At 34.3% G+C, this 22144-nt stretch overlaps 1 protein-coding gene across 1 annotated transcript in view; it reads right to left on the bottom strand.

Annotated features, from left to right (window-relative positions):
• PTPRQ (protein tyrosine phosphatase receptor type Q) overlaps nt 1–22144 on the bottom strand; it is a 231612-nt gene that overhangs the window by 44705 nt on the left and 164763 nt on the right. Inside the window, exons 31-36 of the mRNA XM_081818978.1 lie at nt 21745–21931; nt 18368–18612; nt 15475–15541; nt 11895–12053; nt 11110–11332; nt 9388–9461 (exon numbers count right to left, since the gene is read on the bottom strand). Of these exons, the coding sequence (XP_081675104.1) occupies nt 9388–9461; nt 11110–11332; nt 11895–12053; nt 15475–15541; nt 18368–18612; nt 21745–21931 (955 nt within the window). The remainder of the gene's footprint in view (nt 1–9387; nt 9462–11109; nt 11333–11894; nt 12054–15474; nt 15542–18367; nt 18613–21744; nt 21932–22144) is intronic.

Genomic DNA, 22144 nt, shown 5'->3' with positions numbered 1-22144 from the left:
AGACGTGAATATCCACTTGCTTACTAAATATCTTTATTTAGAACTGTAATTAAAATTTCAAAATCATATCCAAAGCTGAACTCCTATAATTCCTTCCTTTCAACTGCATCTTTCTACCTCTTAGTTAATGACAACTTCATTGATCTAGTTGCTCAGTCCAAAACTCTGCAGTCATATTTGACTCTCCTTCTCTCATAGAACACATCCACAATCTCCTAGGAAATCTTGTTGCCTCTATCTTCAAGATACACATACTTCTCTTTAAAAGAAACTAGGGAAACTTGGAGAGATAGTAATTCCAAAGTGCGATTAGAAAACAAAAGGAATTTGGGACATCTAGAGGGGCCAGAGAGCTAAGAAGCTATCAAAGTCTAATGGTATGGAAAGAAGAAAGGATCATCTTGCAGAAGTTCCTACTGGTCAAAGAGGGAACAGCTTAAATTTTATGATGAATAAAAACTGAAATTGGTGGGAATAGATTCAATATATAAAAATCCACAAGTTCTAGTATTATTCAATGAAAGAGAAATAAAAAATATACAAACTTTTAATTTGTAAGCACTGGTTATAGCCAGACTGCCATTTTCTTATTTTAAAAATCTATACTTAAAGGGAAAAAATTAAGCAATTTTTCCTAGCTTTCTCATATGAACTGTATTTTATGAATTAAAAAAATAGTCTTACTCAAGGCAATAAAGCACTTCTTTAGAGGAGAGTTCCATTTAATAAGTGTGGAAGGACTAGTACAATTAGAAATTAGTTTTTCACTCCTAATAAAATAATTGATTTAGGTAACAAGCATAAATCTATCTTCAGTGATAAAAAGGAAGGTTGACAGGGAATCAGATATCAACAGGACACTAGACTATCATCCTACAGATTATTTGCTAGTTATAACAAGGGGGGAAAAAACCAACTTTCCAATGAAGGATCATGCTGTTATGACAACTAAAACTCACTGATCAATTTTAACATCATTGAAATGTGACAACCAGATGTTATATGCCTCCTGATGAGAGGTGTTTTAATCTAGGCAGCAACACCTGCAAAACACCCTTGCTGAAAATGTTAATTGTGAATATTCAAACCTTTAGATCTTATTTCTAATTTATAAGAAGTAGAAGAAGGAGGAAAAAAATTAAATCATACCAAGAGAAAGGAATCAAACAGATTCAGAATATGGGACCTCCTATAGAACAACTCATGTGTTTGCCTTAATGAATCTATGGCATAGGGGGAAAAAAGAGGAAGAATAAGAGACACAACAATAAAAATAATATATGAACCTCTTATTGGGGTCCTGATTCAGACATACTATGAAGGAAAAAAAAAACAGAAGATGATTTATATAGAGTATTATATAATATTAAGGATTTATCATTAATTTTATTTAACTGTGACAATAGAAATGTTCTTATTAGAGAAACATACTAAATAGTGGAATATAATGCTTTGTGTGATTTACTTTAAAATACTTCAGAAATAAAAGAACAAATGCATAAATAAAACAAATGTAACACAATGTTAAAAATTATTACATTTAATTAGTAAGTATTTGGGGGTTCATTATACTATTCAAAACTTTGTGTATGCTGTATTCATTTTTCATCCCCTCTGCTGCCAGGATCCTGAGCCAGGCCACCACCCTGTTTTGCATGAATTATTGTATAGACACCTAACAAGTCTTCTTGTAGTCACCCTTGTCCTCTTCCCATCTATTTTTAATAGCAGGAAGAGTAATCCTTTTTAAAATATTACCTTTCTACTTAAAATCCTCCTCATCTCTCACAGGGAAAAGCCAAAGTCCTTCCAATGGCCTCTGTGATCTGGTCCCTCATTAACTCTCTGACTCCCTGTTATCTCTCTGACTTCCCCTTCAATTTCCACCTTCCTCACTCCGCTGGAGCCAGACTGGCCTCCCTGTTGCTCTTGGAACATACCAGGTCATGGGGCATTTGCACCAGCTTCTCCCTGTGCTTGGAAAGGTATTTCTCTTGTGTATCTGTCTGAGTAGCCACTTCATAACCTTCAAGAGTTTGCTCAAATAGCACCTTCTCAATGAAGCCCAAACGGACCAAATACACGTGTCCCTCCAAAATTCTTATGTTGACGCCCTAGCCTCTCAGTGTGACTGTATTTGGAATTAGGAAGTAACTAACATTAAATGAGGTCATAAGGGCTGGGTCCCAATCCAATAGACTTAGTATTCTTATAACAAGAGACACCAGAAAGCTAGCTCTCTCCCTCTGAGCACATGTACTGAGGAAAGGTCCTATGAGAACATAGCAAGAAGGAGGCCTTCTGCCAGCCAGGAAGAGAGCCCTCACCACATAACAAACTTACTGGAACTTGGGGTTCTTAGACTTCTAGCATCCAGAACTGTGAGCAAAATTTCTGTTGTTTAAGCCACACAGCCTATATGGTAATTTGTTATGCTAGACTAAGCAGACTAAGACATCATCCTATTTAAAATCAAAAGCTCCAAATTCCTCACTTCTGCCTTCCCCCTTCTACATCCTCTGCACTCCGTTCTACTTTTTTTATCCATTGCTCTTATCAGACTTTAATATATCTTATAATAAATTTATTTATGATCCTCATTGTTCATTGTCTGTCCAGAATGTAAAGACAGGAGTCTTCGTTTTATTTAAACCTGTATTCCCCGTTCTGAGAATAATACCAGATACATAATAAATACTCAATAAATATTTGCTAAATTTACTAATGAATATAAATATTGGTTTTGAAATAGATACTAAAAATTTTCATGTTGAAGATCAAGCATTGAAACAAATAAGAAATGCAAGATATTTATCATTTACTTAGAAACAACTATTATAATTGTAACCATTTTTAAGTTATATGAGTTATAATTTATAATTTTACTGTAAAAAGTACAAAAGTTAAGTGACAAAATAAAATAGGTTAACTACCTGTATATCATGCAAGAATTAGTGTTTTATCTTTTTTCCCTGGGTTGGTGCTTATGAAATGTTAACAATAGGAAAGGGTTCCTATGGCTATTTTGCCTGGTTAGATTCGAATGAATACTGATTCTTAAAAATAGTTGCCAGAGTTTCATGGTTATCTAGATCTCCAGCTAAGTTTAGGAGACTATAAAGCAGCAATTAGCTCATATAGTATTTTAGATACCCCTTTTTTAAATATATTAACATGTGAATGACTTGTTTTATGAATTTTCACATGCTGACTCTAATTGGATGTGCATAGGAAAGGAAATATATGAAGATGAATAAAGAATGCTCTTTATCAGGTAATACTGAATCACTGGACCTTAGAACCCAGTGGGGGAAAAAAATGGTTTCATAGACCACAAAAAAATGTTTCAGATTAGATTACCATTTCAAAGCACTAGCCAAGTGAAGTGAGGAAATGACATACAATGTATTAATAAACAGTATGTAATCCTTTTGGGTACATGTATTACAAATGTACTAGTGGGAAAGGACAAAGTGTACCATGACTGTCCAGTACAAACTCTGATTCACTGTTATGCATATACCCACAGAGAATTACCATCCAAAATGAAGTCACTTCTCCAAATCCTTCCATAGAAAATGGAATTCTTTCACTTGAAAATATAAACATGATTCTCTCTGTAATAAGCAGAAGTAATTTCCTGACTAGACTTAAAGTCCTAAGAAAGGTCACATTAAATTATGTTTTATTTGCATAATAAAATGTATTGCTGTAATTAAGCAAACATAATTATAAAGCACTAAATTTCCTGTTTTTTGATTGAAATCTGATTTAAGCCAGTTTTATAACTCTAAGAAGAAGCTGAATTAAATGAGTTATAAAGCTCATAGGACATATCTGGCTCTTGATATAGATGTATGTCATGTGAAAGATCTTCTAATATTATTATTAATCTTAAAAGAAAACAAGTTGTTATAACAGAACTTAAGTATAAGGATCTCTTCTCTTTTGGACAATACTATTCATCCAGGTATTCAAGTACTGAACAAAGAATTTATTAAAAGTCACTCAATTTCATAACTGAAGAAATGTAAGTTAAAACACACTAGGGGCACCTGGGTGGCTCAGTCAGTTAAGCGTCTGCCTGTGGCTCTGGTCCTGGGGTCCTGGGATCGAGCCCTGCATTGGCCTCCTTACTCAGCAGGGAGCCTGCTTCTCCCTCTCCCTCTGTTCTCCCCACACTGGTGTTCTTTCTCTCTCAAATAAATAAAATAAAATAAAATAAAATGCCCTAGACATATTATTTTCATGCATCAGTTTGGCAAAATATTAAAAGTAGACAATAAACAGTGGTTTCCAGGGTGTAAGGAAACACTTATTCATTGCTAAAAAAAAAACAAAAAGGAATTTTTGTATCTTTATGTGCAAAAGTAGAGCATACTCATGTGTGAACGCTAATCTCCAAAAGCTAAGAGGAAATGATGATAAGAAAACAGCTGGAAGTAATTAAAAATGTTGGGAAGAGAAAGGGGTACAGCAAGGATAGGAAGTCTGTGGGAGCAGAAAACTCACCAAGAGCAGTGCAACTGCAACCGACTCAGACACTGAGCGATTTCCAGGCAATGCATACAGCGGTTACTAGCACAGCGCTGACTGGAGTCAGGCTGCCTGGATTTAAAAGCTGGTACTGCCCTGTCCTAGCTCTGTAACCTCGGGCAAGTTGTTAAAAGACCCATCCTTCCGATTTCTTACCAATAAATTGAGGACACCCATAAATAGGGGGTTATGTTAATAGGGTTGTGAAGAATACGTGGGGTTATATATAAAAATATTCATATAAGCCTTGGCACATGAATAATTCTCTTTATTGGGACGCCTGGGTGGCTCAGTTGGTTAAGCATCTGCCTTTGTCTCAGGTCATGATCCCAGAACCCTGCGATTGAGTCCCGCATTGCGGGGGGGGGGAGGGTCCCTGTTCAGCGGGGAGCCTGCTTCTCCCTCTGCCTGCCACTCCCCCTGCTTATGTTCCCTCTCTCGCCATGTCTCTCTCTAACAAATAAAATCTTTGGAAAAAAATAATAATTATCTTTATTAATAAACATTTCATATTTACTTGTCATTCATTCATCTGATTTAATCTTCCAGTTAGCTTATGAGGTAGGTATTATTATTTTCATTTTGGAAATAAGATTTCAGAAATTAATTTGTTAAAGTAACAAACCCAAGGCCACATAAATTCAATATATGCCCATACTGCCTGAAGTATGTCTGTCTGACTGCAAAGTTTATGAGGTTCAGCACCACATTACCACATTATTATTATTATAATTAATAATAATTAACATCATAAAACTTTCCTCATTCATCTGGTGTCTTGGGGGCAAGTGATCCTTTCACTGCAAAAAAAGAAAAAAAAATACATAGCGACTCCCGATTTCTGTTTCTAAATGAGCATATTGGAACTTCTCATTGTTAGCACAGTAATTAAATGAGAAGTGTTATGACAAAAGAAAACAATCACAGAGTGCCTTTGCCATGGGGTTTAAGATTTCATCTTGTTCAGCTTTAATGAAGCCCGGTAAGGTGCAGAAAGCAGTGTCTGGTTTTCAAATCATAGGAATCCTCTATAATTAAACCTTGTAATCAAAACATTGCCTACGAGCAGTTTCCATAAACTGATGTGCCTAAAGAGGATTTTTAAAAAGAGTTTAAGAAGGATTCTTATGAGTTTTGTTAGTAAAAATGTTAATGCTCATTCTGAGTGAAAACAAAATCAAATAAGTTGTAGGTATTTCTTTGGGATTAAAATAATGCCATATGTCGTTTCCCCTGTTTATTCCTACACGTCATAAAGATTTCCCTAAGTGCAAACTCCTCTTCCACACACTCATCCTTATTCAGCAAAGCCCTGCCTGGCCCCTTCTCACTTGTGCTTTTGTTAACCCTTTTCAATAAACTTAAACCTTTTAGTTGATTAGTCTACGGTGATTCTTTTGCCCCTAATTTTAACTTCAAAATAATAGTATCTGTAAGAGGCCCAACCACTATCAAAATGGTCTGTCTTAGAAATGTACACTCTATACTAACTTAAAAAGACAGCCTTGCAAAGACTCTTAAATCCTGAAGATTTTACTTAGCTTGGAGCTCACTGCCTGTGCTATGCTAAATACCAGTGAAGGAATGTATATCCACGGGTGGTTTGAGGACTAGATGGGCTCTTCACTTCTTTCACTGAAGTCTGAGATCACATACACACATAAGTTCTCAGCAGGCTTGTGAGGAATGTTGGGAGCCTCTAGCCTGTTGCAAATGGTATCATCTATCCTAATACATGACATATTTGAGATAAACAAGGACTCAAACATCCATTGTAATATTCTGATGATGCCAGGGTAATTACATCAATGCATTTTATTATATGGTTGCTCCCATTCTCATAGCCATGAGACCATTCTTGCCGCTGACTAATGTAGAAATAATCAAGTTTATTTCCTTTTTGAGTCCTACTACTTCTTCCTTGGCAATGTTTGTTTTTTTACCCCCCAAAACTCTTATGACTCCATGGTCTTTTATTAATGTCAAATCATGGACCAGGGCCATTTCTGGAGTGTACTTTTTGGTGCCTGACCCATCAAGCTGAATCTGATATCCACAGAACCGTAAGATCCAATCTCCAGGTAAAATGTGAGGACAGAAATTGATGGTAGTAAATCCATTAACCAGCTAGATGACTGAGCTACTTTTCCAGACATTGAGGAATTCTGCTCCAATGGTCCATTCCATACTCCAAAGCTGCACATCTCATTTCACCACAACTCAGGGTGGCACTTCTAATTATTTTCTCCACTCCTGCCTGTCATGGTTTCACTAACTATAAATAACTATCTTGAGAGCAGAACTCCATGTGGTCAATCCAGAATAAGACTATAGTGCCATTATTTATCGGAAGACAGTCCATGGAAGAAAATCTAAGGAGGAGCTTGAAAGGCTGCCCTTATGTCCCTGGTCTACAAATAATATATGAACTCTGAAAAATTAGATCATAGATGTATGGGACCCTTCCTTGTAACTACCTCTTACCAACCCAATGGCTTTCTACCTTATATGTTGAATCTACGTTTCACCAGTGCTTAATTTTGACCAGATCCTATGCTCTGTGCTTTGTTCCACATTTTGCATCCCCTTTAGACTCCTGCTGTTACCAGGGCACACAAACATTAGTACCTGGTTGACTGGGGTGGGGATAGTCATGATTTCAAAGAAGGAACCAGAGAACTGATGGTGTATTTCTGCTACTTTCTAGAATTAATTATTTTATTCCACTGAATTGGCTGTGAGAGTAAGGAAGAAAAAGAAGAACACTGCTGAGGAACACCTTGAGACCACCTGCAGCCAAAGTTCTACTTGAGGCCCACCCTCAGCCAGAGGGAAGACATTTGGCAGAATGTGAGGAATCACATCCCTGCACATCATGGTTTCTGATGCTTGTCTTTCCCCTTTTTTCATTCCTATTACCCTGGATGTTGTAACTTCATCTCTCAGAGAACTGACATAATGTACTCTCACATCAATAATCTGCATGAAACCAGCAATCTATGAGAGACCTAAGCACACAAGAAAATTACACAGCAAGGCAACATCTTTAGCTCTGCTCCTACAAAATGTCATCTCCATTAGATATATGAGCTATCCACTTGGTCTGTGTCTCTTATCTTGCATCAGTAAACACACCAGGATCACCATTTTGCTGTGGTAAATAGTTTCTGAATGCTTAACCTAAAGGAAATAATGTTGGTGCCATCAAGACATTTACTTCACTGTGGTGGTGTCAGGGTGTGATCAACTCACCTATCAAATGACGAAATACTCCACACCATTTCAAAACCACAAGTCTAGTCAGCCAATTGTAAAATGATTGAATTACTGGGTACAATTAATTAATTAAACCATTGGTGTTGTGGAATAAGACAACAGAGCCAAAGATTTCATGTTATTCCTCTATAACATCTATGTAGCAAACCATGAGCCCCTTTATTTCTTCAAGATTGAAAATTTCCCTAACTAAGTAGAGGTTGCAGAAACTGACTCATTAGATAATTAATCTTCCACAACCAGAGGAGAATTTCTAACTGAGAATAATGGAAAAATCTATCTTCTTCCAGCCACAACTCCCACTGAAATCTGTTGCGTCTCACATTATACTGTGGATCTGAATGGCACACAAAGGTCCACATTCTCAGAGCTTGATACAGAGAAAACTGGAAGCTGCAATGTACTTAGAGAAATCCTAGGGAAATAATTTCTCCCAAAAACGTATATTTCTAAGATCTTTGATTATAACCTATCCCAAAAGAAGTGATTAAGTATTTAAAATTTTACTAACTATAAAATATTAGTATCTTTACATATGCTATTTTATTTAAATCTTCAAGGTGGACACTCTCACTGCCATTTTCTAAATAGGAAACTGAGGTCTATAGAAATTATTTTCTCAAGTGGCAGAGTCAAGTTTTGAATCCAGGTCTAAATCCTGTATTGTACTGGAATGGTTATGGAATCTGTGCTAGATTGTTGAGCCACTTAATTACTTAATCTGGGTTTTGGTTTCCTCATCTATAAAATGGAGCTAACAGCACCTAACAGCTTCTCTCCATCTCAGCACTATTGGCATTATGCACTAAATAATTCTTTGCTGAAAAGATTGTCCTATGCTACATAGGATGCTCAGCAACCTCCCTGGCCTCTGCCCACTAAATGCCAGTAGCTTGGCCCCATAATTGTGACAACCAAATATGGCTACAGACATTGCTACATATTCCCTGGAGAGTAAAATCACTCTGGTTGAGAACTACTGGTATCAATTAAAAGACAGTTGTGAAGAGTCCATCAGTCACTATATACAAAGAGTCTAGAAGATGATGATGGTAAAGATGGAGGAGGAGGAGGTGGAAGAAAACACTTGCTTTGCACTAAATTGTACTTATGGTTTATTCAGGCCTGATTGGGTGGGTATAATTGAAAAAACTCACTTAAGACTTGATTAGAAAGAAAATAAAATCTTAAAAAGTTGGTAAGTTTCTAGTTTTTAAGATTATTTCAGGAAAATTTCCATAAACCTTTTTCTTTTTTATTAGGTAAAAATGTTTTACATATAAGATTATATATTAAACATCCAAGTAAATATTTGCTTAGTATATAATGTTAGTACACATCAGCATAGAACTAATACCATCTTGAAATCTATGTCCAGATTTGAATAGATGGAACATCCATCACTTAAAAGAATATCACAAATAGTATTTTTTCCTTTGTCAGGCTAATTAACCCTGAAATGAATTTATACTTGAGAACATTCCGTCACGGATTAATATATTTACTAATGAATGTTACAACTATGATTAGCATGTTGAGATTATCAATGAAATTAAATTGCAGAATATATCTTACCTAAAGTCTTAACAGGATCAGAATAATCAGAATCAGTAAATTGTCCCATAATATTTGTGGCTCTAAATTTAAATCTATGAAATAAAAAAAATAAAAACCAAAAATTTGCATGATATATGACTTTTTTCTATGAATAATTTAACAAATAGCAATGAAAAATACACATTTTTATTCAAAGTAAAGTGTATTTATGAGATGTAAACTTGGAAATCAATTGCCATCAGAACAATATGTCTTATCTTTATGGGAGATGAATAATTATCCTGAACATAAGAGAGTAATTAAAACTTTGGCCAGACTCATGAGTAGTCAGCAGGTTAAACAGATGAAGTAGATTACATTCCTCATAGATTTATTTGGATGAAATTATTTCATGTCTGTGTGAAAGTGTATTACACAAACATACTTTACAAATAGAAAGTTTAATAACTGTTATACCTCAACTACTTTTGAAAATACCAATGATCTAGATTTAGAATGGTCATACAGAACTTATTTTGTTCACGTTAGCAAAATGCTTCTTAATTCTGTGTGTGCCCAGCGTATTTTCACTTTCTATGTTTTTATGACATAAGAAACAGAAAATGGTTACAGAATGGGTGATTTTAACATCTTCAGAGATAACTGAAATTTACCTTATTTAAAAATTATAGACATCTAAGCATTTTAAAGTACAAAACCAACTTACATTAATAAGTTTCAGTTTATAATTTAATCTCTACTCTTCTCAAATTCTTACGACTTTATTGATTATATGAAGAGTCTGTGTTGGAAAAATACGCAAAATAAATAATATTTGAATAAATATTAAATTTTGTGGTATAACATTTTCATAACTGCCTATTATGATAACTAAATTTCAGGCAATAGCTTAGTAACCAAAGTAGCTGTACTTATTAATAGATGATAGAGCATTCTATTTTTTTCAAATGCCTGACTTCTTTATTTTTCTAATGTTAGCTTAGAATGTTTATGAAGCATTTAATAATGCTTTAACTAGCAGGCAAACATGAAATTAGCTGCATTTTCCAAATTTGGTAGTAAAAATTATATTTTGGAAATTAAATAATTTAAGATTAAAAAATTATAGTCTTATGACAAAAATAACACAATCAATTTAACAGGAGACAAGTGATTAATTTAGCAAAGCATTTAATAAAGCCAGAATATCAGCAGTGGTATTTAATACATTAGATTATCATGATCTACAAAATTACAAATATTAAAGTGAATTATAAATATTTCAGTCACTAATTGAGAGGTTTAATAATACAAAGAGGAGAAAATTATTGCTATAACTCTGGTAAACTGAAGTTGTCGTCAACTAAAAGACTAGGATAGTGTTTCTAAAAACCCATAAATTAGCATGTGTTGCAAAATAATGAGTGAAAAGCACAAAATATTATGTTAGTCACATTATCCTTTACAGAAAGAATTCAATTCTCCTACCCATGTTCTCCAATTACATGTTTTTCATATTGTCCTTATGTCACTTATCATATCAAAGCATAATTACTTTTAAGCTTGCCTACTTTCCCTATAGAACTGTACTTTTAAGGAATGTAAGGACAATGTCTTGTTGATCTTTACCATGTATCAGGTCATGATACATAATGGATGCCTCGCGCTTATTGGAAAGATGAAAGGATGGGTAGATGGATGAATAAAAGATGTCGCCTTGCTTGCTACCACGATGCATTAGTAAACATCAACTATACTTACAAGTATTGCTTTTTTGGTTTCAGAGGTCCATTGCAAATTCTGTCTTCACTGCCAGGAATCATGCATGCATTATCAGCACCAATGATGTAGATTTCTTCATTGCCACTGAACTTTGCCTTTCCTTCCGTACACGGGGGATTAGGAAAGCCTTCGTTTGTAAAATACGGCCTTGGTTTATTAAAATATGCATCATACCACTTTGTTACATTTCCATCATGCTGAGCTATTTTCAGAAAAAAAGGATAAAATTACAAGTAATATATGAAGATATTTTCACATTTCTGAAGAGCATTTGTATAATTACATGAGGAAAATCTGGATGCAACATCGTTAACTCTGTGAACCACCAGGGATGATTCAGCTGATCTACCTGGATAAACAGGGAACCCTATTTTGCCCCATCACACATGATTCTTTAGGCTTTATTGTGGAGGATGACTTCTCAGAGACAGAAAGAACATCTCTCGGTCAAGGATACTCTCCTGTTCATACCTCCAAAGAACCTATCAAGACTCTATCTTGTCAAAATCAAGCAATCCAACCAGTATATGGAATGAATAAATAAATCACATATTTTAACTATGGCTTGTCTTATTTTAGTCAAGTATTTTAGGTATAAATTAATGATTAGTATAATTAATGATAATATTAACACTGTATTAAGCTCAACAGTTGTGTGATAATGGGTAGTCAACCTTATATTACTAATTTTGAACTGAAACTTCTTTAGCATTCAACAATTCATACTCTACAATTTAACAAGGTAAATTGACAGTTGATGATACCCCCTGCTTCTGTTACAACCACTTGTACATTTTTAATTGGTCCATGATCGTCATTGTAGTAACATATTGGCATTCTGATTGTAATTGTTGTTGAAGTCACAAGCAGTTTTCCTGTGGCATCATAAATAGGGGTTGGTTTGGATTTTGGTCGTGCTGGAGCTTTAAACAAAGAAGAAATATCACTGCAATTGATTTTTTGTTTCTGAAGAGAAGAAAAAAATTTTAAATTCTCATTTCATGCAGGTGATTTATAGGTAAAATGATGACAAACAAGTAACAAATGAAACAGTTTTGTTTGACTACAACAGATGTTTAGCAATTATTATCTCTTGATGCTTTAATTATGTATTTCATACTGGCTTGAGATAATGGGGCCCAGGTGTGATTTTTAGGTGTCTGACTCCTCTTCACATATTAAAAAATTCAAATTATATATGCTCTCACACCATATAATTTTTGTAAGTGTATTAAATCATACTAATATTTTAGTGGGTTTTTTCTTTTACCTCCTTTAGCTGATTCATCAATTTCTATTCTAGTCATAATAGCATCCCTCCCACAGTTTATCCATGCCAAACATTTGGATGATATACTCCCATATTTTTCCCCATGTTCACACAACCATATAAAATACATAAAGTCATACATAATGGATTATTCTCACTGCTTGATTTTTTTTTTAAAGATTTTATTGATTTATTTGAGAGAGAGAGAATGAGAGACAGAGAGCATGAGAGGGAGGAAGGTCAGAGGGAGAAGCAGACTCCCTGCTGAGCAGGGAGCCCGATGCGGGACTCGATCCCGGGACTCCAGGATCATGACCTGAGCCGAAGGCAGTCGCTTAACCAACTGAGCCACCCAGGCGCCCTCACTGCTTGATTTTTTAATGGGGCTATATTATGTATTATAATCACTCCACATTTTGCTTTTTTCACTTAAATGACTTATATAAGTCTTTCCAAGTCACCAAGTATGGGGCTAACTCATTCTTCTTAGTGACTATGTTGTATATATCATGGTGTGACAACATCATATTTATTCAATCATTCAGCTAGTAATGGGAATTCTAGGAACTTTTCCTTTTGGTTTTGAACATGTGCTGCAATAACCAGCCTTATATATTTAGCCTTATGTACTAATCTTTTTATTTCTATGGAATAGATTTCCAAGAACAGAATTTCTGGAACAAAAGATATACATATTTTTAACTTTAATAGATATTACCAGAATAATTTCTGAAAGTGCCACGATAATTCACATTTTACTGCCAATGCATACAAATATCTCCAAAATCAGTAACTGTAGGAGCTCTGCTTGTTTCATCTCATCTCATTGCTATATGCATATACCAGCTGTTTGAAGCACAGCAAGTTGCTTAATCAAACTTCAATTTCCATATTTATTAAATTTTTTTAAAAGCCTCTCAATAATGCCATAAAATTGGCAATACCATTTCCATTTTATAGATGAGGAAATGGCCTTATGTCACATAGCTGTAAAAGGGAAATATCAAGATTTGAATCAAATCTTTTTGGCTTGATCCTTTAGCTCATTCCTCTGAGATGTAAAGGCTATAATAATATTAGATGTGTAGGAAGTTTATTGGAGGAAATATCCATGAAGAGTCAAGGAACAGGGAACAGGAGTAGGTGGCAAGAGCCTTCAGAGCACAGATCACAGGTCTAATACCTGCGTGAGAGAAGAAGAAAGGAAGCATTCAGCAAGAAGATCCTCAGATTTCAGAGAGTTCTGAGAAACTTTCAGCCAGGCCAGTGGAGAGTCCCCAAGAAAAGGTTTCCATTTAGAGGAATCTGGCACTGGATATGATTACCCAAGTGTATATTATGTGTCAAATGCAAATTTAATGAGACTACTATTAATTCAATGTCACTCCATGTTACCAAAAACAATCATGCATATTACTGGAGAAAAGTATTTCTCTGACACCTCACCACTGCCAACAGTACTCACATATTTTTTTCTAGACAACTGATTATGAGTCTATCTGTCCTCTCTAAGGAGTGGAAAGTCAGAACTAACCATCTCTACCTGGGGTTGATCAAAGCAATAGACATAACAAGTTTTGCTAAAGAATTAATATAATGCAGGACTCCTGGGTGGCTCAGTTGGTTAAGCGACTGCCTTCGGCTCAGGTCATGATCCTGGAGTCCCGGGATCGAGTCCCGCGTCGGGCTCCCTGCTCAGCGGGGGGTCTGCTTCTCCCTCTGACCCTCCTCCCTCTCATGCTCTCTGTCTCTCATTCTCTCTGTCTCAAATAAATAAATAAAATCTTAAAAAAAAAAAGAATTAATATAATGCATCTATTGTTACCCGCACACTTACCTGTCTGCCACTGAATAACAAAAAGAAATTAAGATGGTATGACATAAGTTCTTCTTGATGAAGTCATTTGGTAAAACAGCTGATGTTTCTGAAGAGCTTATGCATTTGCACATTCCAAGTAGTTTGGAATTGAAAGCAACTCTTAATACTTTTAAATAATATTACAATTATATAAACTACCATTGATGAAAAGATAAAACTTATCAGCTTCATCTTACAGTGAATATTTCTTATTCTTAATAATACTAGTTTCCAGGCACTGTCCTAAGGGTTTTTCAAAGATTATCTCTTTTAATCTTCACAACAATCTGGGAGGTAGGAACTAGCATTATCTGCATTTTACAAGCTTACAGAGGTTAAGACACTTGCCTAACGTCAAGCAGATATCAAGTGGCCAATCCAGGGTTCAATCTCAGCAGTTTGACCCTAGACGCAGTCTAGAGCTAGCACATTTGATCACTCTGCTCTGCTGTGCTTACCAAAGACTAAGAAAAGTTACTTTTTGCTTCAGAAAGAGAAGTGTTCTACTAAAGGTCCAAACGCTTCAGTTTTTTAATCCCTCTGCAGGTTTTATTATAGATTTTTAGAGAGATAGCACAATTGGATATATGTTTTCAGTCAGGAAGAGGAAGTATCCCGAATGACTGGCTAGCCCTAAATTCTTCTTAACAATCTTTTTTGGTTTTCATGGATTGTTTTGTGTGAGCAAGGCAGCCTTCAATTTTAATTATATTTTCTATACACAATACCTGTCAGAATAATGAACTGATAGATCTACTTTATAGTCAGAATCATAAAGTTGAATATATGGTAGTTCAGTAAACACTATCTGATTAGCTAAAAAGAATTTTACTTTCGAGATAAAGATCAGTCAAGGAATTTAATTATAACCAGTCAAACTCTAGCCATGGGTGTTTTTAACAATGAATTTTCAATAAAATTACAAAACATAATAACAGACTATAAAATTTGTCTCAGAAAACTTTAAATTTAGAGGGAAAGAAATATAAGATAAATAGCAGGTGGGCATTCTCTTTAAGATGGTAATTTGCATTATTATTTAGACATTTTAAGTATAGCTTTAATAAGCAGGCTTTATTACTTAATGTATACTTATTATTGCATATGCATCATTTAAAAGCTTGACTACATTCTTAACTCTAATAATAGAATTCAATTATAATTACTCTTTGATTAAGACAACAGTATTTCACAGGAAGGCAGCTCATGTATGTACCTTTAATGTCCATGGTTATTCTCATCTGAACCTTTGGCCCTGCACCAGCACTATTAATTGCATAAACCTAAAAGAAAAAGAGAAACATCTTGTTACTATTTTTATTATGGGCATATGTAATTTTAAAATGATTCTACTTTGGGGCACCTGTGTGCCTCAGTCGTTAAGCATCTGACTTCGGCTCAGGTCATGATCCCAGGGTCCTGGGATCGAGCCCCGCATCAGGCTCCCTGCTACGCAGAAAGTCTGCTTCTCCCTCTCCCACTCCCCCTGCTTGTGTTCCCTCTCTTGCTGTCACTCTCTCTGCGTCAAATAAAATCTTTAAAAATAAAATAAAATAAAGTAAAATGATTCTACTTTTAAAAATAACTGCATATAGCCTATTTATTACATTTTCCTTGCACTTACTCAAATGAATACAATATGTGTAGGAAGAACATTAATAGTAAAGTAGTTCTTAAAATTGATCTTAAGTACAAAGTCCTGAGAACAAAGGCTGAGTGACTTAAACAGCCCTATCATAGTGACCAGGAAAGGATGTGGCTTCAATTTGAACCCGTAGGAGGAGCAGACACAGAAAAGCCACTATGTCTACACTCCTTCATCTACTCTCACATCTGCTCCTTCCCTCTGTAGCTAGGTAACTCTGGCTTTCTTTAAATCCATATTCAAGACCCTCTTTTTTTCTCTTCTCTGAAATGAAATCCTATTCCTTCAACCTCCTTGTTTTCCTGTATTAAATCATCCCTCTGAAAGCTGGCCTTTATGCCCTTCTTCACCCCTGCCCCAAAGTATCTGACGCTATAACCTGCGTAATGCAGCATATACACATAAAACATTTCTGTTTGTATAGACAGAGGGTGATTCACACAAATGTGAATCCCTTCAATTCATTTTACGCTAAAGAAACTGTAGATAGAGAATCTTCTTTTATTTACTTTATTTTGCTCTATAAAACAAAGATTATATTCTTGCCCAGTTTCATTCACAAACACAATTCAGAATATGTTTATTGGAACTAACTAACTTGTTTTCTATACTTCACACTATAGATACTTTGGGAATGTTTTTACTGAATTAAAATTATAATAATATATATGATGCAGTGGGTATGGTAAATAAACTAAGCCTAAAAAATGTGGTTAAAAAATATCTAAAGGAAATATTTATTGGAGTCTGTAAATTTAAGAAAAGAAGTATTGGGAAGCCTGGGTGGCTCAGCTGGTTAAGCATCTGCCTTCAGCTCAGGCTCAGGTCACGATCCCAGGGTCCTGGGATTGAGCCCTGTAGGGGCTCCCTGATCAGTGGGGAGCCTGCTTCTCCCTCTCCCTCTGCCCCACCCCCCCCACTAGAGCTCACTCTCTTTCTCTTTCAAATGAATAAATAAAACCTTTTAAAAAAGTATTAAAAATGGAAAGTGATATTATGGTGTGCTTCGTTATTTTTACTTCTTTGTGGTACAACCTAACATTTAAGGGAGATAATAAATGAAGAGCTAGGTGAGCTACTCAAATTGTGTTGTACAAAGAAGTCACTTGTAAACCTGCTGAATGAAGATATGCAGGTTTTGATTCAGTAGGTTGGGATGGATGTGAAAATTATATATTTCTAATAAACTCCCAGGTGTTGAGGAGCTACAAATTGCATTTTCTCAACAGTAAGTTAGAGAATTTTTTTTACTGTTCTTTAAATTATGAATTAGTTCTACTTTGTTTCCTATTTTTTCCTCTTGTTTCCTCTGGAGCACTCACAACTTCCCATAACTATAATTCTTTAATCCTTACAAAAATCCTATAAAGAAGTCATTATTCCTATTACTGTTTTTCCTTTTTTCTTTTTTTTTTGTTTCAAGTTTTTATTTAAATTCCAGTTGGTTAACATACAGTGTAATATTAGTTTCAGGAGCAGAATTTACTGTTTTTTTAGATAAAAAAACTGAGGTACAGATTTGAGGCAACTGCCCAGAAACAAATCGCAGAGTCAGGATTTGAACTCAGATTAGTTCATCCTCTTAACCACCCTCCCTATTCTAATAGACCTTCCACAATAATGGTCCATTTAATGGGATGTGCAACAAGAATCCTAGCAGGACAGATATATATATATATATATATATAATAAGATATATAGTGAGTGAAGGAAGAAATGAAGATATGTAGATATATAGATATAATATAGAGAAAAACATATGTATATATGAATATAAATTTTAATAACAGAGTTCTGATCTTACACAATAATCATAAAGAACTGGTAGGAAAATTAATTACTAAGCTACCTGAAGTTGGGGTGAACTCTATGTTGCTTAAAAGATGATATTCTGACCCATATAATTCTATTTGAAAATTTTAAGACCTACTACAAAAAAAGCATTTTTGAAATAAATTGTGTGTATGTCTGCATGTATATAAACACACATGGATAATTTAGAATTAGGATGTAAAATGTTTAGCTTTAGTAATTATTACGTGAAAGGCATGTGAACTTCAAACATGTAAATAGTTACTTCTGCCCTTTGCCTTTGAAATTTGCTTTTCCATTTTCCATTTTTAATCACACATAAACAGCTTCCCTTTAGGTAGAATTCTCTCTTTACATATCACTACTCTCTTGCTTTTAACATGCATTTTCTTTCCCCTTTATTTTATTTCTGGATTTCTACTATTGTGAAAACTTTTTTGTTACCTACATATTTTCATAGTGCTTGCTGTATTATAATAGGAAATAAGCAATTTCATGTCTCTAAATGTTATTTTCTGTTGGCATGTCTCACACAATCCCACAAAAAGATATGAGAAATCTAGTGTGCATCTAAGCTGCAGTATTTTTGAATGCTGAGTTTGTAAACTGACTTTGTAAAATAGGTGAATAATTAAACGCTATGAATGCTTACACTGATATTATATGTATGTCCACCTTTTAGTCCTTCTAACATCGCAATGACGGATGTGTCAGTTTGCTGGATAATACTGAGGTTGTGAATCTGGAAAGCAGTAGGATCATCTTCTCGGTAAACTAAAGCTTGGTATACTTGGATATTTCCATTGGGTTGAGAAGGAGGAAGAAATGTTAACTGAAATTTTGTAACTTCATCTGGTATCTTCTGAAATGTCATATTGTTAGGCGGATCCTTGGGGACTAAAATGAAATATTAAACAATTAATTTTTTAAAATTTGTGTTCTTTTTAATCTCCATATAAAATTTATTTGTGTCAAATTTCTGTTTATAAAATGTGTTACACAAATTATTTAAACCATATATGTTATGGAAACAAGCAAAATGGCTGATACATGTAGGTCACAGAAATCATAATGGTGATCCAGTTAGTTTGGTCATTTATTTATTTTGACTTCTACATGGATTTGCTTTTATAGAGAATGCATTTCCATGACTTTTTGTATTGCTTATTTAAAGATAATAAAGACACACAGGAATTTGCAGAAGTGGCACATACAGTCCCCTAGAACATTCCCCCAGGTTTTACCAGTGGTGACAACTTACCTAACTGTAGTTTAATATCAAACCTGGATATTGACCTTAGTACAATACTGTTAGATTACAGATCTTATTCAGATTTCACCATTTTTTCATGCTTTCATAAATGTGTGTGCAGTTCTATGCAATTTTATTCCATGTAAAGATTCCTGCAATCATCACCAGAAATAAAGTATAAAACTATTCAATTTCCATAAAGAAACTTCCCTGGCTATCCTCTTGTATTTGCACTCTATGCATCCCCACAACACTAACCATTGTCCTTCATAGTTCTGTCACTTTAAGAAAAACAATAGCATAATGCTTAAGTTCCATCAGGGTTGTTGTATGTATCAATGGTTCATTCTTTTTTTATTACTGAGTGGTGTTCCATTTTGTGGATACACCTAAGTTTGTTTAATCACAGAAAAACATTTGGGTTGTTTCCAGTTTCTTGTTACTACTAATAAACTTGCTATTAACATTCATTTATAGCTGTTTGTGTGAACATAAATTTTTAATTCTCTATGATAATTGCCCAAGAATATGATTGCTAGGTAATGTGCTCTAAGTGCATGTTTAGTTTTATAAAAGGCTGCCAAACTATTTTTCAGTGTGGCTACACCCTTTTACATTCCCACTAACAATGTATGAGAGATCAGTCTCTGTATCTTTGCCAGCATTTGGCATCATCACTATTTTATAATTATTATTTTATCTGTTCTAGGAGATGCATAGTGATATCTCATTGTGGTTCTAATTTGCATTTCCTTAATAGCTAATGATGCTGAAAATCTATCTTATCATGAGTTTATTTGCCCATTGTATCTTCTCCGTGATGAAATGTCTAGTCATGTCTTTTGCCAATTTTTAATAGGATTTTTTTTAAGTGTTGAGTTTTGAGAGTTCTTTATATATTCTAGATATTCCATTTTATTTTTGATAAATAAAAATTAGCCTAATATACAAAAGTTAAGTATCAGTAAATTATAAAAAAATGATACATGTGAGGATAAAATTAATTTATGAATATAGGAACTAGTTCTTACTGTACTACATAATTAATGTTCTTTACATAAATGACTGATTACATGAATATATCTATTTTGATCAAACCGAAATGGATATATCTTCCATACTAAGTGAAGGAATTTCCATGAAGAAGGCTGCTAATATTTGGCTGTCAAAGGTTCAGATGCTCAAGCTTTAGTATCTTTATTTATTATTTATTATCTTGCAAGCAAAAAAAAAAGTAAATAAATAAGAGGGAGAAAAAAAGAGGGGCGCCTGGGTGGCTCAGCGGTTAAGCGTCTGCCTTCGGCTTAGGTCATGATCCCAGGGTCCTGGAATCGAGCCCCGCATCGGGCTCCCTGCTTGGTGGGAGGCCTGCTTCTGTCTCTCCCTCTCCCCCTGCTTGTGTTCCCTCTCTCGCTGTGTGTCTCTCTGTCAAATAAATAAATAAAATCTTAAAAAAAAAAGAAGAAGAAAAAGAGAAACAGATAAACACGTTATAGTGCCAAATATCACATATTAAGTGGAAAAATTCATAGCTAAAGTGAAAGTTAAATTGGCTCAACACATACTTTCATATTTGCTGTTATACATTTCTATGATATAAAAATATATTTTCTTTTAATAAGAACTTTCTCTAAAAATCAGATAAGGTTTAAGGTTGGATAAGTGAAATAACTCTCTGAATGATGGAAAGCATTTCCTATTCTCCAAATATCTTTAGTTTTACCTCTAAAATTCTACTCTTAGAGATTTAGTAATAATTTATTTAACCATGATATCTTTGTGAGAGGTAGCACATTAAGATTTGACAATCAGTGCTTTATGGTATGAGTGAGAATAAATCCAGCAGCATCTTTCCTAACAGGTAGGATGTGGGAGAAATGCAAAAAGTATAAGAAAATAAATATCTGGGATATATGTGGCAGCAAAATGGAAACAAATGAAATTTTAGGGTGCTGAGGATAAGATGTTATCTTTATAGAGTATATAACATAATGAAAAGACGAGCTAAAAACATGTTTTACCTCCTATACTTACCTTACAGATAGCAACAAATAAACTATAGCAACACATCCCTTCATGTGCTCTTTCCAAAGATATATCTGGTGGCAAAGAACATCAGGAGTCTGAAGGAGGATAGGGCAAGCAAGTTCTGGGAAGCTGACTTTCCACACTTAATTCCTATTGGTTACAAACTTAATTCATTCAGACCCTGTTCGTAGGAACTTGAGGAAATCTGTATGGATTCTGACATTTATTAAATAGGTTATATAATAAAACATGTCATTTGATTAGGTGAGGAAAACAGATATGGTAAGCATGACCTGGATTCTAATTTTGAGTTCCAGATTATATAATGATAGAATATTATTACTTTAATGTGCATTTTAAACCATGGACAGAAATAATTAAAATGGGGTTTTACATGAAGTATTATTGACCATAGACCATTTGAAAAATCATCTCTTAGGCAAGGTAACTCAAATTTCTGAAATAGTTAGTGCTTAAATAAATACAAAAAATACAATTAGGACATTATTATGAACTAATTTGTTTCTCTATTTCCAAGAACTGATTATTCTACATAATTCCACTTTGCCTAAAAAATGTAAATAGAAAACTTCACTTTTGTCAGCTATGGTGAATCACTGAATTTTATATTTTATACACTTTAAAAATTTCTTGTAACGCATACCCTTTTTAGGGGGTGGTGTGAGAAATTCTAAGAAAGACACTTAAATCTCAATCAGCTTTTAACAGTGATGGAAAATATGCCTTACCTGATTCTAAAGTGGTAACAATCACTTCAGCACTTGACTTTCCTTCTACATATGCAACACTTATGTTTCCCGTGAATGCTGTGATCACCACAGAATACCTTGTGAATATTTTCAAATCTTTAATTTCTATGGTCTTATTTTCCTCATTTGACTTGATGAAGGACATATTAAATTCATCACTATCTACCTATAGGAAAAAAATAGCTAGTAATTAAAGAAGTCGCACTTGAGATCCAAATCACCAAAACATAATACTACAAAGCTACATGTGGTATATTTATCTAGCCAAGATTTAAATTATTTTTTTCTTGCAGTCATATTGTCCTGGGAAATCTAAAGTGCCACTTTAACAGTCTACTTATAAGCAATTATTTCAACAACTGAAAGTAAAAGAAAAAAA

Source organism: Leptonychotes weddellii, chromosome 5 (genome assembly GCF_054177405.1).
Source record: "Leptonychotes weddellii isolate Sample4059 chromosome 5, ASM5417740v2, whole genome shotgun sequence".
Taxonomy (NCBI): Eukaryota; Metazoa; Chordata; class Mammalia; order Carnivora; family Phocidae; genus Leptonychotes; species Leptonychotes weddellii.
The sequence above is the reverse complement of the archived record's forward strand: the minus strand, read 5'-3'. Positions and strand labels throughout refer to the sequence as shown.